General features: G+C 34.7%; 1 protein-coding gene and 1 long non-coding RNA gene across 4 annotated transcripts in view; both read right to left on the bottom strand.

The window, feature by feature from the left end:
- Positions 1 to 610: 610 nt before the first annotated feature.
- LOC116167277 lies at positions 611 to 6,096 on the bottom strand. Of its 3 annotated transcripts, XM_031482611.1 has the most exons (5): positions 3,595 to 6,096; positions 3,388 to 3,549; positions 3,237 to 3,341; positions 3,084 to 3,180; positions 611 to 3,035 (listed from the first exon to the last, which is right to left on the bottom strand). In XM_031482611.1, exons 1-4 carry the CDS (start codon positions 4,513 to 4,515, stop codon positions 3,118 to 3,120), a joined length of 1,251 nt encoding a protein of 416 aa, XP_031338471.1. In that variant the 5' UTR covers positions 4,516 to 6,096; the 3' UTR covers positions 611 to 3,035; positions 3,084 to 3,117. The 3 variants fall into 3 exon arrangements, with proteins under 3 accessions (XP_031338471.1, XP_031338462.1, XP_031338477.1); XM_031482602.1 differs by having other exon boundaries at positions 611 to 3,180; XM_031482617.1 differs by having other exon boundaries at positions 611 to 3,130; positions 3,181 to 3,341.
- A 2,090-nt stretch (positions 6,097 to 8,186) lies between these two features.
- Positions 8,187 to 19,855, bottom strand: part of LOC116160207 — a 31,174-nt gene continuing 19,505 nt past the window's right edge. The window contains exon 2 of the long non-coding RNA XR_004143161.1: positions 8,187 to 10,688. This is a non-coding gene — a long non-coding RNA (uncharacterized LOC116160207). The remainder of the gene's footprint in view (positions 10,689 to 19,855) is intronic.

The raw sequence follows: 19,855 nt of genomic DNA on the forward strand, positions 1-19,855 counted from the left end.
TACCCGAAATCTATACTTTCCGTGGTGGACGGTCAAAAAAGGCAAAAAGCTTGTATTCGTATGAATACATGTAGAGAAGGGTAACATCTGTTGCAACCCTTGGCACTGCGTCGACAAAAGGAGCTGTGAACTTGAGTAAATGACGGATTGACCTCTGCCGCCGACTCTCAGGTTGCCGGAAGTCGGCACTATATGGTTTGAATTGAATCTGGACGCGCGCGTGCCGAACTTGGGGAAGGTTAGCTTAGGGCAGGGATGGGGAAATAAATATACTTAAAAGAGGACCATATAAAATAATTACAGCATTTAAGCGGAAGCAGAAAAAATCAACTGGACAAAATACTTATTTGTACAACTAGAGAAGAAAGTGGAGTTTTTCAACTCGAGTTCAAAGCTTGACACATGGGTGTAGCGAGTATGTCATTTGATCCAGAGATGAAAAACACTTTCTTCTCAAGTTTTATACACATCATTTTTTCTGAAAGTAGGTACCATCCGAAATTGAAAAATTATCGTATGCAATATTGAAGTTTGACACATAGCAATCTAGATACGGGTATGTTTGAATTTTAAATGTCATTATTAAAATTGACGCAGCAATTGTTTTTTATTTATTAACTATGTGAGGAAAATCACATTTTCTTCGCCCTTTTTAGAGACGAAAGTATAGTTGTTTCTAAAGTAGTTTCAGAAAAAAATTATTGTTCCGATATCCTGGGTTAGTGTGACAAATGAAATTTTCACTGTTCATTACTTAAGTATAGCGTCGAAATTTGACTCCAAATTAGTGATAGAAATTCGCAAAACGCTCTCAAGATGTTCCTCAGTCGTCCTGTTCATAAATTTGTTTTTGCGATTATAGATGACTGGTACTGACCGCGGGCCAGATCGAACCATGTCGCGGGCTGCTATTTCCCCATCCCTGGCTTAGGGAATTTGGGATTCGAATTCGGTTTCGCAAACATTGCAGTTGACCAGCTTAGTCACGCCCAATTAAAGATGTAGCAATAAAAAGGGTGTAAAACGCATATAAGCGTAATGAGAACAATATAAATTAACTACGAAAGGATGCAAAAACCTTTGAAAACAACAAAATTGATCAAACTACCCCATATACTATGCGATCAAAAATGAGTTGCTGTCGAGTCATCTTTGAAATGTTTGTTTACATGGGAAATCTGCAAACTCGCCAAGACTCGCCGTTTCGTAATTCTCATACTCGTGTCTCATTAAATGCATAATATATCTACTAGGTATAATTAATAATATTTAGTAATTTAAATGGTTTAATACACAAATTTGTGATATTTGAATATATGACATATTGACGCATTAGGTAAGTACCGACTATTTATATTATGTTGTCATGCCAACATCACACCCTTTTCATAGAAGAGCACATAGTCGCTGAGGTACCCTGGTGCTTCACGAATTCTAGTTGGTCTGGGTATACAGTGGCGACTGCACGTGGCATGATATTAGAAGCTACAGAATTTTCAGAAACATCCCCGATCGATGATGCTGGCGTAAGAAATGTCTCTTGTTCTGGTTCGGATATGTTATCGTATTCCTCGAGCAGAATATCCAATGGTAGTCTGGAGTGAATGTCGTCTGGTGGATTCTTTTTAGTCGATGAGCGATGAATAAGTTGATTCGTATGGACCCGGACTAGGTGGTTGACTCCATGCTCACCATCAAGTGAGACGTTTAGTATCTACAGGCAATATGGGTCTTAGGGTAGAACAAATTAGAGACAAGCTAATTATTTTTAGTGCACTTTCACTTTTAAAAATAAAAAAGTGCACTTTTGCGCTCTTGATGTCTGTCTGTCTGTCTGAGTCACAAAGGCTCCGGAACTACACCACTCACAGACTTGGTATTGGTGTCATTCGATCAGAAATTAAAAATTATTTCATGTTTGTATTCTAGTTAAGGCATGAAATGTCCATAAGAACTATTAAAATCGAAAAAACAAATATGAATGTGTATACTCTTGATCGCCTCTTGCTCACAAGCGAATTAATGAATTTTTTTAATGTGTAGGGAACCCCTGTCTTATTAACATACTAAAAGTCCCATTCGATCCAACTATGCTAGATATTTAAAAAAATTAAAATTTCATTTTTAGACTAACTTATTTATTTATGTATTTAACAAAAATTATGTAGGACATATTTTTAGAGCATAAATGCGCGCATATTTTGACAACAAATAAAAATTGAAGGTCTACAAATTAAAAAAGTTGCAGCTTTTAGAATGTGAAGAAAATAACATTTTTAATTTAATCCGATTGAACTAATATTTTCATTTTTATAAATAAATTTAAGTTCGTAGTTACATTTACAGTCCGTTATTTCTTCATCTTCCACGGCAAAAATTGCATTACTGCAAGAAAAAATATGCTCTATTGGTCCCGAGAAACCTACTCTATATAATAAGTCCTATTTCCAGTTATTGTCTTGTAATATCTCCTGTTCGAAATAATGTAACCAAAATTTAATAACTTAACTTTATTAGGCGGCACAGCAAAGGGATGCAATCTTTATAGGGGAGTCGATGGTGTCCGTCTGTCCATGGACTGCCAAATGCTTGGGCCGATTTGGGTCAAACTTTGCAAATTTGAGACCTATAGGTATACCATGTGCCGAGGTACTCAGCCACTTTTTTAGATCCACTTTAGGAGTTTATTTCCCATTTAATTCCTACGTTTCTACTCACTCGTTCCTTAATTCATACTGCTCACTGCCTTCCAGTCATTTCATCATTCGTCCCCACTAATTAGGGATAATAAATTAACCCATTTTTTACTCCATCACAGCTTTAAATATTACTTATTATGTATTTTTATCATTTTCATGGATAGCTGGATCGAAGTGTAAATAATTGAAAATTAGGTATTTGGTGTATTTTGCTTTTCGGCTCGTGCTTATTTATTTATTTATTTATTCATCATCCCTCTCTTGTTCTGGGCCCTCAACAGGCTTGCGTCCAATTACAGAGTGACCCGCATATAATGCTTTTTTTTAGAGGTACCTCTGCAGAAGGTTGAGTGTTGGTGTTGGGGAGTTCGTGCATATACTCACAGCATCAATCCTTTGATTGAACCGCTTCAGCCCGTTAATCGTTCTGTCTGTAACGATCAAAAGATTTGCGTACATTCAACCAAACTAAAGTAGGTACCTAATTACGAGTAAAATAGATTAATATAATCAATCCATATTTTCTTATTTGCTAACTTGTTGAGTAACGGTAACGTTGTGTGCAGAATCAAACTCGATTTGTTTCACATTTAAGTATAACTGACACGAAACAATTGAATAGGAGATAACACCACCATACATCTAAAATCATACTTTCTGGAACTAGTTACACAACGTAAAAATATACCAAAAACGTTTGGTTCCACCCCAATTTGATGAACTTGGCCGCAGTCAAAGTGATTTTATTTTGTGCAATTTGAAATTGAAGTTGATGAACGAATTTCCGCAATGGCCGGGATCCCAAAGCTTGATGGTAAAGTTTTCCGGTAACTTCTCCACTGCGATTCGCCTAAAACGCAAATAAATGAAACATTCAAATCGACGAGTGCTATACTTCCTTATGGATGCGATCGGCGAAGAAAAAGGGCATGTTACAGTGAACGAAGGTAGTCCAAAAGGAATTTATAATGGTTGTCCATAAAGCGAATTTAGATAGTTTTAGAATCTCGGTGATTTTAACGCCCCGTATCCAATAAGTCGCGAGCCACGCAAACATCATTTGCAAATACTCGATGAAAATTACGAAAAATACGCTAGCCAAAGATAGCCCAAATATTTTCTCGACTTTTAGACAAATTTCGTAGATCTGCTGAAGTAAAAAAAAGCATTCTTGCTTGACGAGCAGAACCTTGTTAATACTGTATTGTTCGATGTAGTCGTTCACTATCTTCATCTTCCAGTAAACCGTATTTAGTATGGTCGCGTATTGGACAATGATTGCTCCAGATAGCATTCTAGAGGCAAACTTAAAAATGTTGTCGAAAGAAATTATCCCATCCAAGTACATGTCGAGCAATACTTTCCCGATCAAAAGGTTCGCCATGCAGGCGTACAGTAATACAATTCTGGTATTGAATGTATTGCAGTCAGTACTCGCGGCCATATTGTGTTTGTTTACAATATTGTCTAAAGTGTTTACCATTGCTAATATGTCTGGCGCTTCCTGGGCGTACAAGTGCGACGTTACGAAAATAATAATAACTACAATCATCTGCAGTACGGAAAGGACCTTGTTGAAGTACATGACGATTGTGCTACTTCCAAAATTTTTTTGGAATACTACATCGTTCAAAGATTGGTAGCAAATGTACGTCATACAGCCGATCAGCAACACCTGCAAAAGGCAATACTTCTTTTTTGACTCACATTCGGAGCGATGTAATGAAAACGGTGCCAATAATAAAACCTTAGATAAAAGATACGCTGGTTTATACAAGGAATATATATCTAGACGTTTGTTACGTTCAGCGAACATTTTGAGATTGCAAGTTGAATATAATGTCGCTTTCTGTATATTTAAAATTTATGGCCAGTAATGAAATTACTGGGTTTAATTATGATATAGGAGATACTATTTTATATGACTATCTGATAAGATGCTATATTAGTGATATTAATCATTTAGTCGCTATATTAGGCAATCTGAAAAGCGAAATACATAATACGTACATCGTTTGACATATACAGGGTGCTCGTTTTTCGGTCTTCCCTTAATAATCGAGGCGAAATATGGGAATGGGCATTCGGGGACTAACTGTCTATTTATTGTACAATATTTTTGATTTATTTTACCTCTGATTGTACCTAATGAAACACAAATGGAGTGAAGAGTGTCATCCTTGTCATTTTGTTGTTTCCATTCTTGTTAGCCACATGGGCATCGATCCCGATAGGAGGATATTACCAGTTATTCCAAGAAAAAGTTGTTTTAAGAACAATTCTCTGGTAGTTGCGAAGTATTCCGGCGCCGAATTTACCTTAGAAGGATGGGAAGGAATCTGATGTTGGGTATTACTGGCATATATGTCTGTTGTTCCAACGACAAGTTTTTTAAGTGTAAGTTTCTCGATCGAATACCTACCTCTCAACGTGAATTTGTTGCGAGAAAGTCAGATCCAAATAAGCGATGTGTTCTAGCAGTGGCAAATTTGTCCCGGGAACCAAAATTCCGGAGGCGAAATTACCTGGACCTACAGAAATGGAACTTCTGGAATTTGTAGTACAACCTCTTTTTGACTCTTACTAGCAATTCGGCTACAGTTCGTATAGATAGGTACCTAATTCTTGTTTTTTGTTATGAGTTACCAAAAATTGGTTCTTACTAACGCATTCCCCGAATCATGATCTTGAGTCCTTGAGTAAGTACCTACATAGGTATAACGCTTTCTAAATGTAAAAAAGCTTTTAATTATTTAATTTATTCAAAACGTACTTCTTTGGAGGTACTTTTCTAACACGAAATTTGACCATTCTGAACGTTTTCTAATCGCCGGGGTAGAAAATCTCATGGTGCATTTATTGTTAAATTCGGTAAGGATTGTAAATGCAATGGGTTCATTTCGAAAATGTTAATTAAAGAATAAATCTACTTATCTCCTATTAGACTCTGTGAAATTTCAAATAAAAGAACTGGTAGACGACGCTTACTAAAAAGGGACACTGACCCAAATGACATAACCGATCACAGAGGCCGAGAGGAAGTTAGTCGAAGGACCATAAATATGAGACCACAAAAATTTGGATAAAAAGTGCAAAAAAACAAAGTTCCGGACCAAATGTTTGCCTGCAAATTTCAAATTCGTGTTCAGCGACCCAAAAAGCATTCGGTTGAGAAAATAAAAACCGAAATAAAAATTATAGCAAAACGTTCCACTCTTACATTAACTGTTATCAGACAAAAGATGGTAGTTTCCAACTTTCCATAACCTACCTCGACTACGTATGACAAATCCCAAACTACAACCAGAGCTGGGCAGTAGGTATTCGATTTTGTAAATACTTTTTAGTATTCAAATACTTTGTAATTAAATATTTTTTTATTATACCTGAATCACAATCTCCGTTTTAAACACTCAAATGCGTGCGAAAAAGGGCCTTTAAAACACACGTGCTTTAAAGTTGCTAAGTAACGATACTTCAAGTATGACTTTTGAAACTGTCATCTGGATGAAATAAAAACTCCTCTTAGGTCGCTTTCTGTAAATGCAGAACATTTCTTTGGCTTTTGTATCTATCCTTTGGTTGAAGCTTTCACAAACGCGCGTAATTTAGGGTATGCTTCCAAATCTGTTCCACTTTTTAATCGCAGCATTGCTTTAAAGTTTTGAATGAATGCACCAAAATATTAAAAGATTTAAATACCTTTGGCATTTCCTTCATATATGCCAGCATTATGGATGCATTTAAGAATGTATTCGTAAGTAACTTCCTATTCATCCATGGAAACAACTTTTCATATTCTTTATAATAGGCTTTACTGGAGTTCGATTTTACACCTACCAACGTTTGTTTAGATTTTACAACAATCGATTTAATGGGCGGTGTATTATCTTTTTCAACGGAAATCGTTTAATTCACAAAGACGATGATTTTTATAATCAAACGTCAAGTGACATTTCCATGGCAATCGTGAAATTACGAACACCCAGCCCACTTAATTAGACATGTATTCGAGTATAACGTCAATATGACTACTCCAAAATTTCTCGGGAAAACACTTTTTCTTATTAACTTTGGTGCGTAGAATCCAAAACAATTCGTACTTTTTCGATTAGACTTCTCAATCAAAAGTTATAGACTAGAAACAAATTTCGAAAGAAAATTCAAAGGGCTGTAACTTTTGATCTAGTAGCCCAATCTTCAAACTCACTTCAATTCAATTTAATTCTTTTCCTTTGGCATACAACAGTACATAGGACGCGTCATACATAAAAAACATTAAACTCACGTGACACAACATATAAATAGACTTTTACAATCATCAACGTATTCGTTGATGGTGTAGTATCATCTTGTTGTTAAAAATTTTTTTGTTTTTCTGCTGAACTATTGGGCCGTTAAGCATGATGAGCAGTGTTTGAAATTATTGATTCTACGGACCAAATTCTATAAGAAAATGTTTTTTGTCGGTCGATCTCAGAGAATTTTTTTTCCGGCCTCAAAAAAAGGCAGTACTTTTAAGTTATTCAAATATTTGAGAACAATTTAGAAATGTTTAGGAAAAGTTTCCATTGTCACAAGATCAAATATAAAAATTCGATACAACTGAATACCGAACGATCCTGGAGTGAAACTTTTTGACTCGATTGTCTACGTAACTTAAAAATAATAGGGACCTTTCTTATATCCTTAAGAAAGACCATGTATACCAATTTTCAAAGCGATCGTACGTTTCTAAACAAACTATCATGCACACGGACAAACGGATGGTCAAAAATGGATCTGTTCCAAAATCGCTAGGATTAATTTCAGAAAGGCGTACGTATCATGCACGACGTACGATCGCTTTGAAAACTGGTACACGTATTCTTAAGGATATAACTGGTGTAAGAAAGGTTCTGGTAGGTACCTCCTATATAATAATAATAATACGCTTTTACTCCCCTTAAATTTGTTTATAACAATAGAAATATAAAAAAGCTAACCCCATACAAAGTATAACTTGATTTTTTAAGTAGTATTAAGACTTTTATCTAGTATACTATTTTAAATTTTTAATATATTTGAGTGACAAGTATTTGAATACTTTTTACTGTATTAGAATACTTTTCAAAGTAAGTTAATGAAATACTTTTCAAAGTATTCGAATACCTTTGAAAGTATTCGAATACATTCTAAAGTATTTGAATACTTATTTTTTAAAGTATTTGAATACTTTTCAATGTATCTGTATCTAGTATCCGCTTGTGCTGGACGTAAAAGTATTTAGTATTCAAATACCTTTGATTTGTGTAAAGTATTTACTATTTAGTATTCAAATACTTTTTGAAAGTATTCTGCTCAGCTCTGACTACAGCACATTCTTTGATTTACCTACCACAAAATTAATAATGGAATGTCACAATTTTTTGAAATTTTCATATCTCTATTGCTTTCTATTGTATACACCACAAGTACAAATAGGTATAGGTAAATAAAACACAAGTATAGGTAAAATGTTTTTGTCATTTATTCATGAAATAAACGTCATAGAAACGATTACGATATAGACAATTATGTATTGTATCAAATATTATGTAGGTAATAATAGTAGGAGGGCTGGTAAACATTTTTGGGTAAGTATTTGAGGCACGCTGAAAACTTGTCCACCACTTCTTGACTTCTCCAATAATACCCAAACACAGAAATGCAGACCTGGCTGAGGAGAAGCGGGGCTAACACCTTGCCAGGCGCCTTCAAAGTTTGAAAAAAGAATGTACCTATGCCCAGTCGAGTATCTGAATGCGTAGGGATGATCTTCTTATACCGAAATAAAGACAATTCTCCTGAAACTATCGTCAAAAGTGATCGAAGTACCTACACTAGGTGTTCATGTATTTATTGCGGCCAGTATACACTTCAAATCAGGAATCCCTTGGCCCTGCGTCATTGATTTGTCAATCAATTTCAGACAAGTTTTTTATCGATTTCGCATACCTACTTGATAGTTGTTGCAGGGTTTTAGCGTATGTCTAAATATGTCTGAAATTGATTCACAAATCAATAACATTATTTTTTTCCAACTTCGAAGGGCACTTGCAAAGTGTTAGCCCCGCCACTCCTCAACCAGGTCTGCATTTCTGTGTTTGGGGATTCTTGGAGAAGTGTTGGACAAGTTTTCAGCGTGCCTCAAATACGTACCCTTAAATGTCTACCAGCTCTCGGACTATAATGTCAAACCTTTGAAACATGAAACACATATTTAATAAACGCAACACATGTTACAGTCATTGACAAAAGTAATGATCGTCGAATAGGTAAATCGTGCAGCATACGCAGCCAACATTTGAATATATTGTGCAACCAACAAATGAAGGCATCTTCTCCTTAAAGAAGCCGGTGGAACCCGATGTGATGGGCATGTGGTTGTTCATGCTGCAGAGTTTACCTATTAGGCGATCATTACTTTTGTCAATGACCGTACATCAATGCATTCCGCGACCAAGATTTTGTAGTGCACCAAGGAATTCCGTACTACTCGGAATACGGCTCAAACCAACGCCTCGATATCTTGCTGATCGGTAGGGAGAAGAAAACGGCCCTGTTACTAGATCTGACAATTCAGTTGGAAAGAGGCAAGGAAATCGAGCAGTTTGATGATGTACTCTTGAAATCAGGAGTCTGTGGCGCTGCGTCATTGATTTGTGAATCAATTTTAAACATACGCAGACCTACACGTTAAAGCACTGTCACATCTATCTATAAAGAGTGCGAAATTGATTAAAAAAACTTGTGTAAAATCAATGACGCAGGGCCGTGGACTCCTGATTTCAGGTGTAGACAATGTAGAGATCTAAGGGTCGTGCGTCGCAGATTTCAAATCCGGATGTTAGCAACTCGATCCACGGTTTTTCCATCGGTTCTCCTGGTGGTTCAGTGAGCATTTCATCAGAAAGGAGACTAGACAGAAAAAAAATCGTTAAACAGATAATTCGATACATTGCTTTAATAATTATTAATAATGAAGAACCACTTGCAATTATTACAAGCGAACATTCTACATGTTTTAGATTCAAACAATCAGTTCCTTATATTATTGTGACTCATTGACCATTCATATTGACATTATTTCTAGCACATTTCTAGCGCTTATTTCTTTTGACCGAATTACTTAGATAAAATTTAAAATGAACGTAATTTAATTAATAAAAAATTTTGAATTTTGTCCCTCCCACCTCCCTTTCATCAATTTATTTATTTATCAAAGTATATTCCAAAGTAACCTATACAAACTTGAATTTTTTACAATTTACTGGGCACACTTACGATTTTAATTTTATTTTAATAAATTAATTATTTTGCCTTCTGTCAGTTCTTCTTTCATAAATGCTAGTGTTGCACTATTTTAAAATAATCTATCATATCCAGAATGGCCTCTTTTTTTATTCAGGTCAGTGATCATATCACACTTTAACCTACAATTAAAATTAATAATCGACTTGATGTCGTGCAAAATTTCAAGGCATTTTATCTGTTTTGGTCTTAATTATTATTGCGCATAAAAACCATTGGAAGTGGTGCATTTTAAATTTAAGAGGTAAGTATAACGACTCTTGACTGGAACCGCTTAATTTTTCATTTATAGCCTGAAAACGCGCATTTTGTATAAATTATTTTAAAATCATCCGTGGGGGCTCCAGTACACTCTCCGCTGTTACGTAAACACACATTCTGATGGCAACTTTAGCATCTAAACTGAAAAGTCTCAAGAAACAAACCTCTTGTAACCATTCGCAAACTAAATGTAATGTATTAAACAATGCTACTGATAACATATTATAAGCGTTGGGTAAAATACGGAAATAAAACGTTTTCGTATTTGTATAGTTGCTGGGATTGGTAAAAGGAAAATACATCAAGACAAATGGAATCTAGTGTAGCTTTGACGAATGACGAACAATGATATTTATAGCAAGCAAAATTAAAGTAATACCGTACTTGCCAGGTGACCTCACGAAAAGAGTATACTGTAAGGGGAGCCCGCATTTTTTCGAATTTTAGATATACGTAAAATTGCATATGTACCGCTTTATAGGAAGAGTAAGCGCGAGTAAAGCAAGAGTTTGGGGTGAATATTTTATAATTTGAATTGGTGTTTATAATTTTTAACGGCCTACTAATTACTGACGGTCATACGAATGATGACAACAGCTTTTTGTTCAAAAATGGGGCATGATTTATGATTGGTGCCATTTTTATTTGTTTGGTGTTGAACAAATTTTATTTTTTACATTTATGACACCCAACACGAATCAACTTTGTTTTCGTGGCTGTCTGATTATTAGAATTTGTACTCGACGAGTTTAGTATATTTCGTATGGATGAATGTACAGAAAATCTTTAAATTTTGAATTTTGTCCCTCCCACCTCCCTTTCATCAATTTTGAAATAAATCTCCAAAACATAAAATTGCAGCCAAAAGTAGATCACTATAATATATGAAAGTGCAGTTTTTGAAGGGTACTAGTACCGGCACGTAAGAAGACCACAGCGGGTGATCTTTCGCCTTCTTACGTGCCGAGTACAGCATCTCCATACAAAAAGTATCCAAGGCATATCGAAAGAATTCTATTCTAATATCAATGCATAATTAGAAATTTGCCAAACCAATGAACGACATGTCAAAATGAGTATCATAAATGGTTAATATTATTTGCAAACTGTTAGGTATATATAACAATTTTCACAAATAATAGACAATCAAAAAGCACACTGCCTACATGAACTAAAAAATAAGTATCGCCACTTATGAGTTTAGCTTCTGCATTACAGGTATTATTTGCCATGAAGTTTATATTTTATACAATTGTAAAATATCTTTTCAATCGCCATGGAAAGAAAGCTATTTTTTTAAGCTTTAAGCCCTACCATAGACTATCCGATCACGTGTCATTCTTTTGTTTCAAATTTAAGCGGGATCTGTGTTTTAATGATGGGATTTCAACGTTTCCACTTTGCCTTAAAATCTGTCATAATATCTTCGAACCTGGGGTGGGTTAATATGCATACATAACCCTATGCGTTTAAAAGGATTTGGTCTCAAACCACAGCCAGTAGAGCGAGGGCTTTCCAAGAATAATAATAATGAACAATCATTTCTAATGCAAAGTAGGTAAATTTGTTTAAAGGTATATCATTTATCACACTGGATGTCATTTTTATTCAAATCAATACAAAGTTATTTAAGTACAGAAAATGAAGAATTATTTCAGTTCACCATGCGATGTACCACAGAGGTCCATTTTGGGAATTACATCGTTTTAATTTATATTACCATCACCGATGACCCAATACCCGCATGAAACAAGTAAGTATATACCTACTTTGTTTGGGACATATCATTGGGTGATCAGACATATTACTTAGAACTAACCTCGATAGTACCTATATGCAAAGGGGACCTTGCGAAGCATATCGATAAAGGGTTTTACGGACATAAAAATCTAAAAAATTATCAATGTGTGACTCAATATTCTTTACTACTAAAGCAAAGGTTATTTCAGTAACATTGGAAATAGCACAAATAGTGCACTATGTGGTTCATACAAAATAATACTACTTACAACCTTTAATTAAATAATTAATTAATTAAAAATTAATGTCATAAAGCCTATTCTTTGAACCCTACATTAGGTATGTTACTACTATTTAAAAATCCTACGTAGATTTCTTTAACCGCATTAAGATACAAAGGTCACATTGGAACAAAATGGCGGAATTGGCTGATTCACGAACTTGGCCGAGATATTTATGAGTTACATATCAACCTTTAGAGGTTGGTCGAAATTGGTTCATAATTACGAAACTCAAAAGTGTTTCTTGGGAGTGATATATATAAACCTATAATAAACATATAAATATACTGGTACTATTGCAATAGGTAGATAGAAATCTACCTAAAACAAGAAAATAAAGATCCAGGGGTCTTGTGAATTACAATTGTACGTTTTAAAAAACAAAACACTCGCCTTTTCTTAAAAAATATGCTTTTTTTCTATTTTTGAAAAGTGATGCTCAGATTGTCCATTTTTTCTAACTTTAAGCTTTCACAGTAACGACTGTACAGCATCACTATGGTTTGTTAACGAAGTTTATACTTAAAAAGTATATTTTCCATAAATATGGACAACAATTTTAAATTTTGAATTTTGTCCCTCCCGCCTCCCTTTCATCAATTTTGAAATAAGTTTCCAAAACGAAATTGTAGTCAAAAGTAGATAGCTTAAGCAAAGTATACACATATAATCAAAATCACTATAGGGCATTATTACAACGTCATACATAAGCCGACTCACTAGGTCAAAGAAGCAGCCAATCTATTGTTTTCAAAATGGTTATCCTATACACGCTAATAATAATCAAGCAAAACACACTAATTGCATAGATAAATAAAAAAATATTCTCTGCTTATGAATTCACCTTCTGTACCTACGCGAAACATTATTTGTCATGTAGTTTTTATTTGATCCCAATTATTCCTGTGGTAGAATTAACAACTTTTATTTGTCCTTCAAACAGCATCGCTTCAAGCTAATGAGTGTAACATCCTAAAATCCCTAGGTACAGCTTCTTGATGCAGAATCAGTAATATTAAAATAAGGCACAGTCCGGTGTAGGCGCGAATTTAAACTGATTTAGTGAGTTAATGCGAGTTAGGGGAATTTTTTCCCAAGTTAGATTTAGATATTAAATGTCTTAGGGTACCTAAATAGCTTTGTGAAATAGATTCATGTAAGATGTAAAGGGTAGAATATTGTCCTTGTCAGTTTCGTGTTAAGAAAAAGTTTTGGGTGATATTGTATATGTGTAAAGGGTCATGTGTACCGCTTCATATGAAGAGTGAGCGCGAGTAGGTTTAACGACGAGACAACGAAGCGCGTTTCGAATGCGTGAGTTTTGAGCAGAGATAGCATGAACCATCCAGTTTAGTTGATTCCCTTTTATGTAGCGCTGCGGCCACAGATTGGATAAGAATTGGGCTTGCGATTGGTGAAAAGGGGACGCTGGTCGCGAAAATTGCGGTGGTTCCGTTTTAGATTAGCAGCTACAGCTTAAGCAGGTAGTTCGAGCATCACTCTCCTTACAGTAAGGACTTTTGCGGAAATTTTAATTGCGAAAGGATCGAACTAAACTTTTTAAAGAAAGTAAATGTTAGTGAAATCATTGCGGCAGATTAAGTGAAGAGAACATTTTAAGAAAATTAATCTCAAGCGGATAGCTCCAACCTCAAAGACGCTTAGGGGTGTTGTGTGTGTATTAATCAAAATTAGAATTTCAACCGGTACTATACATTTTTTGTGACTAGATGAAAGACGGGGTTCCTAAATAAAATTCAGGCGTCAAAGAAAACTACGTTCATTACAGTAGCAGATTTTCTAATTCGCATTTTGTAATTCGTAACCTCGTACTAGCTTCATGTGAGTGGTTTTCTCTTGCAGTTTTGAGCAACACAAAATTAATTTCCTTTACAATTACGCTAACTAAACATAGAAAAGCTATACTCGCACGAAATAAAATATTTTACGCGTGCATTACGTAATCTAAGCGGCACTAATTAATCCATTAACAACAAAGACACACCTTCACATCAGGAAACCGTATAAATCCGCTAAGGAAATCTGGTCAGAACGCAAGACAACTCTATTTACATATTTCGGACCATTGTTGATTCCTGTCAACTTCATATACCACGAATACGACCTTCGACGGCGACGTAGGGAAATCTTGAATCAAGACAATTTCTATGAGGATCGAAGCAACGTCAATAGAAGACGAATAGAGGTATTGTAAAAATTTCGTTACTCTGGTTTTTCAATCGTAATGATTTCAATTTACCTACTGTTCAATAACTCATTTTGTATCTATTAATTTAAGTAGTTTAAATTTTAAAGAAAAGCTCCGTTTTCAATTAGTCAACAAGATTTCGATTTATTGCATATTTTTGGGAAACTTTAACTTTGAGTTAGCCAGGTTTTTTCCTATGTTAAGGGACGTCCAGTGCACGAGTGTTTTAATTTAACAGGGTCACATTCGGATGCCCTCTTCTTGGTGACCTCTTTGTACATATTAAATCACGATATAATTAAATTCACGACAAGTTTTTATGTAAACATATTATGAAATCTGTCAACCAGAAGATGACTAGGAGGTAGTGCAAAAATGATGACTATCAGCACGAGTTGAGAAAGTGCAAAGTAGAACAAGTAGGTAACTATATTATTACTAAGCATATCAAGACTACCAGACATGTACAGCCGTCTCTATTTAATGCAACACAAAACATTACCTGTTAGTAGTTTTTAAAAACAAGAAAATTAAGATCTACGTAGTCATGCGTGCGGATATAGCACAAAAGACGTCCAGTTTCTATTTCGAAATTCATGATAATCTTTAGGGTTAGTTTGCCTTTAGTAGATGTATGTTGAATAAATTAATGCCTACTTTTGAGACTTAATGTTCGTAATGTTTTTCAGTAGTTGCGAGATAGTACACTTTCTAAATTTTGAATTTTGTCCCTCCCACCTCCCTTTCATCAATTTTGAAATACGTTTCCAAAACATAAAATTGTAGCCAAATTTATGTACACTAGGTAAATTTATTATAAGCAATTTTTCAAAAGTATCAAGACAAGAAATATGATCGATATTCACTGAAGCGAACAAGTAAGAGATACATGATACAATCCATTGTAAGTTCAAAAGCACCACATTCCACATTCATTAAATATAAGAAAATTAACATTTTACAATTCCATACAGAACTTGATACCAAACCTGTCAAGCGAATGTGAAAGCAGCAGAACATAATGGTGTTACCAAACCTATTTTAATACCTAGGTACACATTGCAATTATCACACAACTAAGCAAGCAATACATTACTTAATTAAATCAATTTCACACCATGTAAGTAGTTTTAATTGCATTTGTTTTATAATTTACCACTGTAGGTATTTACTAGTGCTCGAAGAAAGAGAAGCTATACTTTTCAGGGTAACGGACCCATGCTATTTCTTATTTAGTGGTTATTCGGTGAATATTCAATATGGTAAAAAGTACAAATAATAGTCGTATAGGTCTTACAGTTACTAAGCAAGCAAACAGTTTGAACCATAAGCCCACATCAAGTCAGTTTGTAGAACAAGCAGTCTAATTAATAAGTGTAGGTAATAGCAACCTTATACACAGTGATCAGTGCAGTTATTGCTACCTTGGAACATAGAAATTTCATGCACAGATAATGGTAGTAACATCGCGCATCAGTTAGTGGGAGCTGTGACAAATGAGTAGGTATTTTGGGAGCTGAAAAACAAAGTTTCCATCTCCAGCAGCATGTTCTCCCACGAAGAACCGCGTCCAAGCTCAAGATAAGTCTCCTTTCCTGCGAGAGGGCATCATTCATCATAATCATAAAAAGCTGGTGGCGCACGAGTTGGATCACGTCTGGCTATATTCACGGAAAATTTTTCATCACCCGCCACCCCAGGCGAAAAAGAATTCAGTATTTTTTGTACTAGGTATATCAATTGTTCATATTTGTTTGTTTCAACGATTCTTGACAATTATTACTTCTTATTGAGAACTTTTTCTAGTTCATTTGACGTTGATTTAATTACTTATATTTCAAGCACCCCGTATATATATAATTATTTTTTGTCTTAGATTAAGTGTCTTTAAGCGAAGGCTTTGGCGATCTAGACGAAACTCTTGCAATGACGGCCGCAAGCAGCATGCTAAAAATTAGAAATCCACCGTAGACTGGTGAAGAAGATAGACGCAATTACGGATCAAGCGTATAAAATCGCAAATTGGGCAAGCGAATACCAAAGTGATTATATTAGTATGCATCTGCAAATAGATACCAACCGACGGAACATGTTAATCGACCATTTTTGCATTACATGTAACATTGCACAATACAAACTGAATGTATGTGAGAGAATTAACCGCATCGAACTTAGCTTGTTGCATGAGGTGTGAGTAAGCCCAATCAAGAACCAGCAAATATTTAGGGATTTCAAGCACCTGCTGCTAATCCTAGACAATAATAAACGAATGTTTTTAATTGCTAATTGCATTTGCTTTGCTCAATGCGTAAGAACATACTGTGTATATGCATAGTGTAGCGAATATTCTAGATATCCAGACTTCGGGTCGCCACCTAGCGCCCATCAAGATAAGTTACCAGCGATACGAAACGGAAGCGGACATACATAATTCGTTCGCTATTAAGCAAATTGAATCGTGTTTAAGTTAAGTTCCAACATCGATGCCGCAGTGATAATACTGACATTCGCGCTCTATAAGTGAGGGTATAGGTATAACACCTGTTATAAATCAATCTATTGAAGGACAGTTATAAATTCATTAATAATTAATTGTACATAAACAAATAACGTAGGTAATTTAAATTATGTTACAATAGTTTGTTTCAAAATATAAAAGCTTTATGCGGTTACTAATAATTGCCACGTAAATAATACAACTAACGCGTGTTGCGTTCAAATAAAGGGCATATTCAAATAAGTAGATATTAGTATTCAATATAATAATAAACTGTTCACGTTAAGCGAGTCATATTCTTTTAGGACAGTTAGATACAAACGTTTGATTTGCATTAAATATGGTATATTTTTACTGCTTTAGTTATTGAATAAAGCATCCCCCATACAAACTTAAATCGCTACAAACAAGCACACAAACCTCTAGCTCTAGATTATAACCAACAAACTTCAATTTTCGGAATTGGGCATCAAAGAAAGACATGCTTAAAACTACCAATACAATACCAATACAGCATGCAGTTTACATAATTTTCAAGTGCGCGAAGAAGCACAGTTGAGCAAATACATAAACAGTGTTATGGGTATTTAAACAATGTCAAGAGAGAACGAAGATTCAATGTTATTCCATTAATTGGAATTCCTATAAATTGTAAAATAAATCAAAACGTCGCACAATGGTTCTAAATCCCGAAAAACGAGACAAAAGTAAAAAAAGAAAGTTTTTTATGGTGATTTTTAAGTTAATTCGCGATTCAGATTAACAGTGAGACCTCTGGTGGCAGCACGTTGTAATTAATATTGGTGGGATAAAACCCGCATTTGGTTTATTTACAATGGACAATAGTAATCAATATTGTCGTGTTTACGGCTGTACAAGTAAATACACCTTAAAGAGCAAGAATAGTTTAGATAAGAAATCGTCGTCAAACGCATATTTCCAAAGTCTTTAATTGTAAACAGTGCAATTAAATTATACAACCAACAATAATAATAAGTTAAAGAATCATAATCTAGCGCGTAACATTTCCAAAATCTTTAATTGTGAACAGTGCAATTCCACAAGAAAAAATAGATGATATTATATCATTCTTCGACACACTCCGTTTTTAATAACTTTCTATCACTGTTATCACGGTAAGCGTTTGTTACGATCAGTTCTATTAATTATAAGGGGGGCATTGTATTGTTTTCCTGCCTTTAACTTTCCCGCAGATTCCGCTAACTAATATACGCCTGGTTGCTTATATTTCCGACAGGGAATTGTATGATTTGCCGAGTGTTTAATTTCCCTTTTAAATTTCCCAGCTGTGCCCGTAACAGCCCTGGAGTCTGTTTCCTCCAAGCGAGTCGAACTGTGGCTACCGAGTTTTGTTGGAAAACTTCGAAACCGTTCCTACCACTGATCCTGACCAAAGGGTGGGCCGCAATATTAGATCCGCCATTTTGCTTTTTTGAAAATTTAACGTCAGCTTCTTAATTAGTGCGCTCAAAAACTCTGTACCGACTTTCATGTAAAAACAACAAATTTTTGGCCGTCATATTGAATCCACCATTCGGTTTTTTTGAAATCTCATATCAGATACTTAAGAAACGCATTTAAAAACCCTGATATATATTCTTGGAAAAGTCGAACGATACCATCATATTTTGGTCAGCTTTTCGGGATTCGGAATCCCTCCATGTCATCGCACCGCGCCGTTGCAAATGACGCCTGAATTGAAAAGGCTAGCGTGAACGATTAATCATATTAAAACGCGAAGACTCACAATAATCATTAATAATAAATAAAATAAAATAATGGAATATAATTAAATAATTTTACATTGTCTGATTTTTTGCGTACTCAGTGGAGCAACTTGATGCGTAGATAGACGTTGTGATACCATTTTTGAGTGTGTCGTTTTTTCATTTGTGTACAATGTAATGATTAATTCTTTCAATTTCCCGTACACTATAATTAAGTCTACCTTCTAATTACATTTACTTGTGGTCGAAATGCGAAATTTTATTCCTTTATATCTTTAACCTTTTTTATACTGATAGCTATACTACACAACATTAAAGTAAATTTCTTGTTGGGACCGTAATAATATTTCTCATTCGCCCTGTTTTGTAACGAGCGTCCGTATGTGCAGAAAATTGTAGTTTGGTAAAAATGCATAATCTAAATATAGATACTCAACCATAATCATGTGAATGCTTGTTTAAGCATTGTAAGAAAATCAATGATTTCGTTTATTCATAACACAAGTTTGTTGTGTTTTAATTAACCGCTAAAAGGGAATTAGAAATATAACCTAATAATTGCGATTAGGAAATGTAATTTTAATTCAGATGTAAATAAAGTAAATAAATATTTTGGGATGAGATAAATGAAGCGGGTCATTGTGATTAAACTAAGAGCAAGAGCAGCGAATTAAGTTTGTCGTAACGGAATGTTGAAGAAAAAAAAGCGGAGTTACATCATTAATCGTATTAAGAGGAAGCGCTTATTGGGTGAGAATTTGCAAAGGCGATATCTATAAATATCAGTGTAAATTGTGACACAGCAGTATTCGTTAAACGGCGTTACATAGTGCCAAATCTTCGGCGGTCGTTTTCGCAAAGCACGCCCTGCAATCTTAAGTTAAACGTGCTCCTATGCTGTAATCGTAATATGTACTAATGATGCTTCTCTCATTTACTTTATTACAAAATAGATCTAGATTTACATCGACACCCTAAAAAGCTTATACTTGTAATATTAATTTTGTGAAATTCTAGTATTTCTTTTTATTTATATTATCAACCTTTTTAATGCTTCCTATTCTTAAAATATTCACAATTAATAATCG

This window comes from Photinus pyralis, unplaced genomic scaffold (assembly GCF_008802855.1).
Source record: "Photinus pyralis isolate 1611_PpyrPB1 unplaced genomic scaffold, Ppyr1.3 Ppyr1.4_LG1, whole genome shotgun sequence".
Lineage (NCBI taxonomy): Eukaryota > Metazoa > Arthropoda > Insecta > Coleoptera > Lampyridae > Photinus > Photinus pyralis.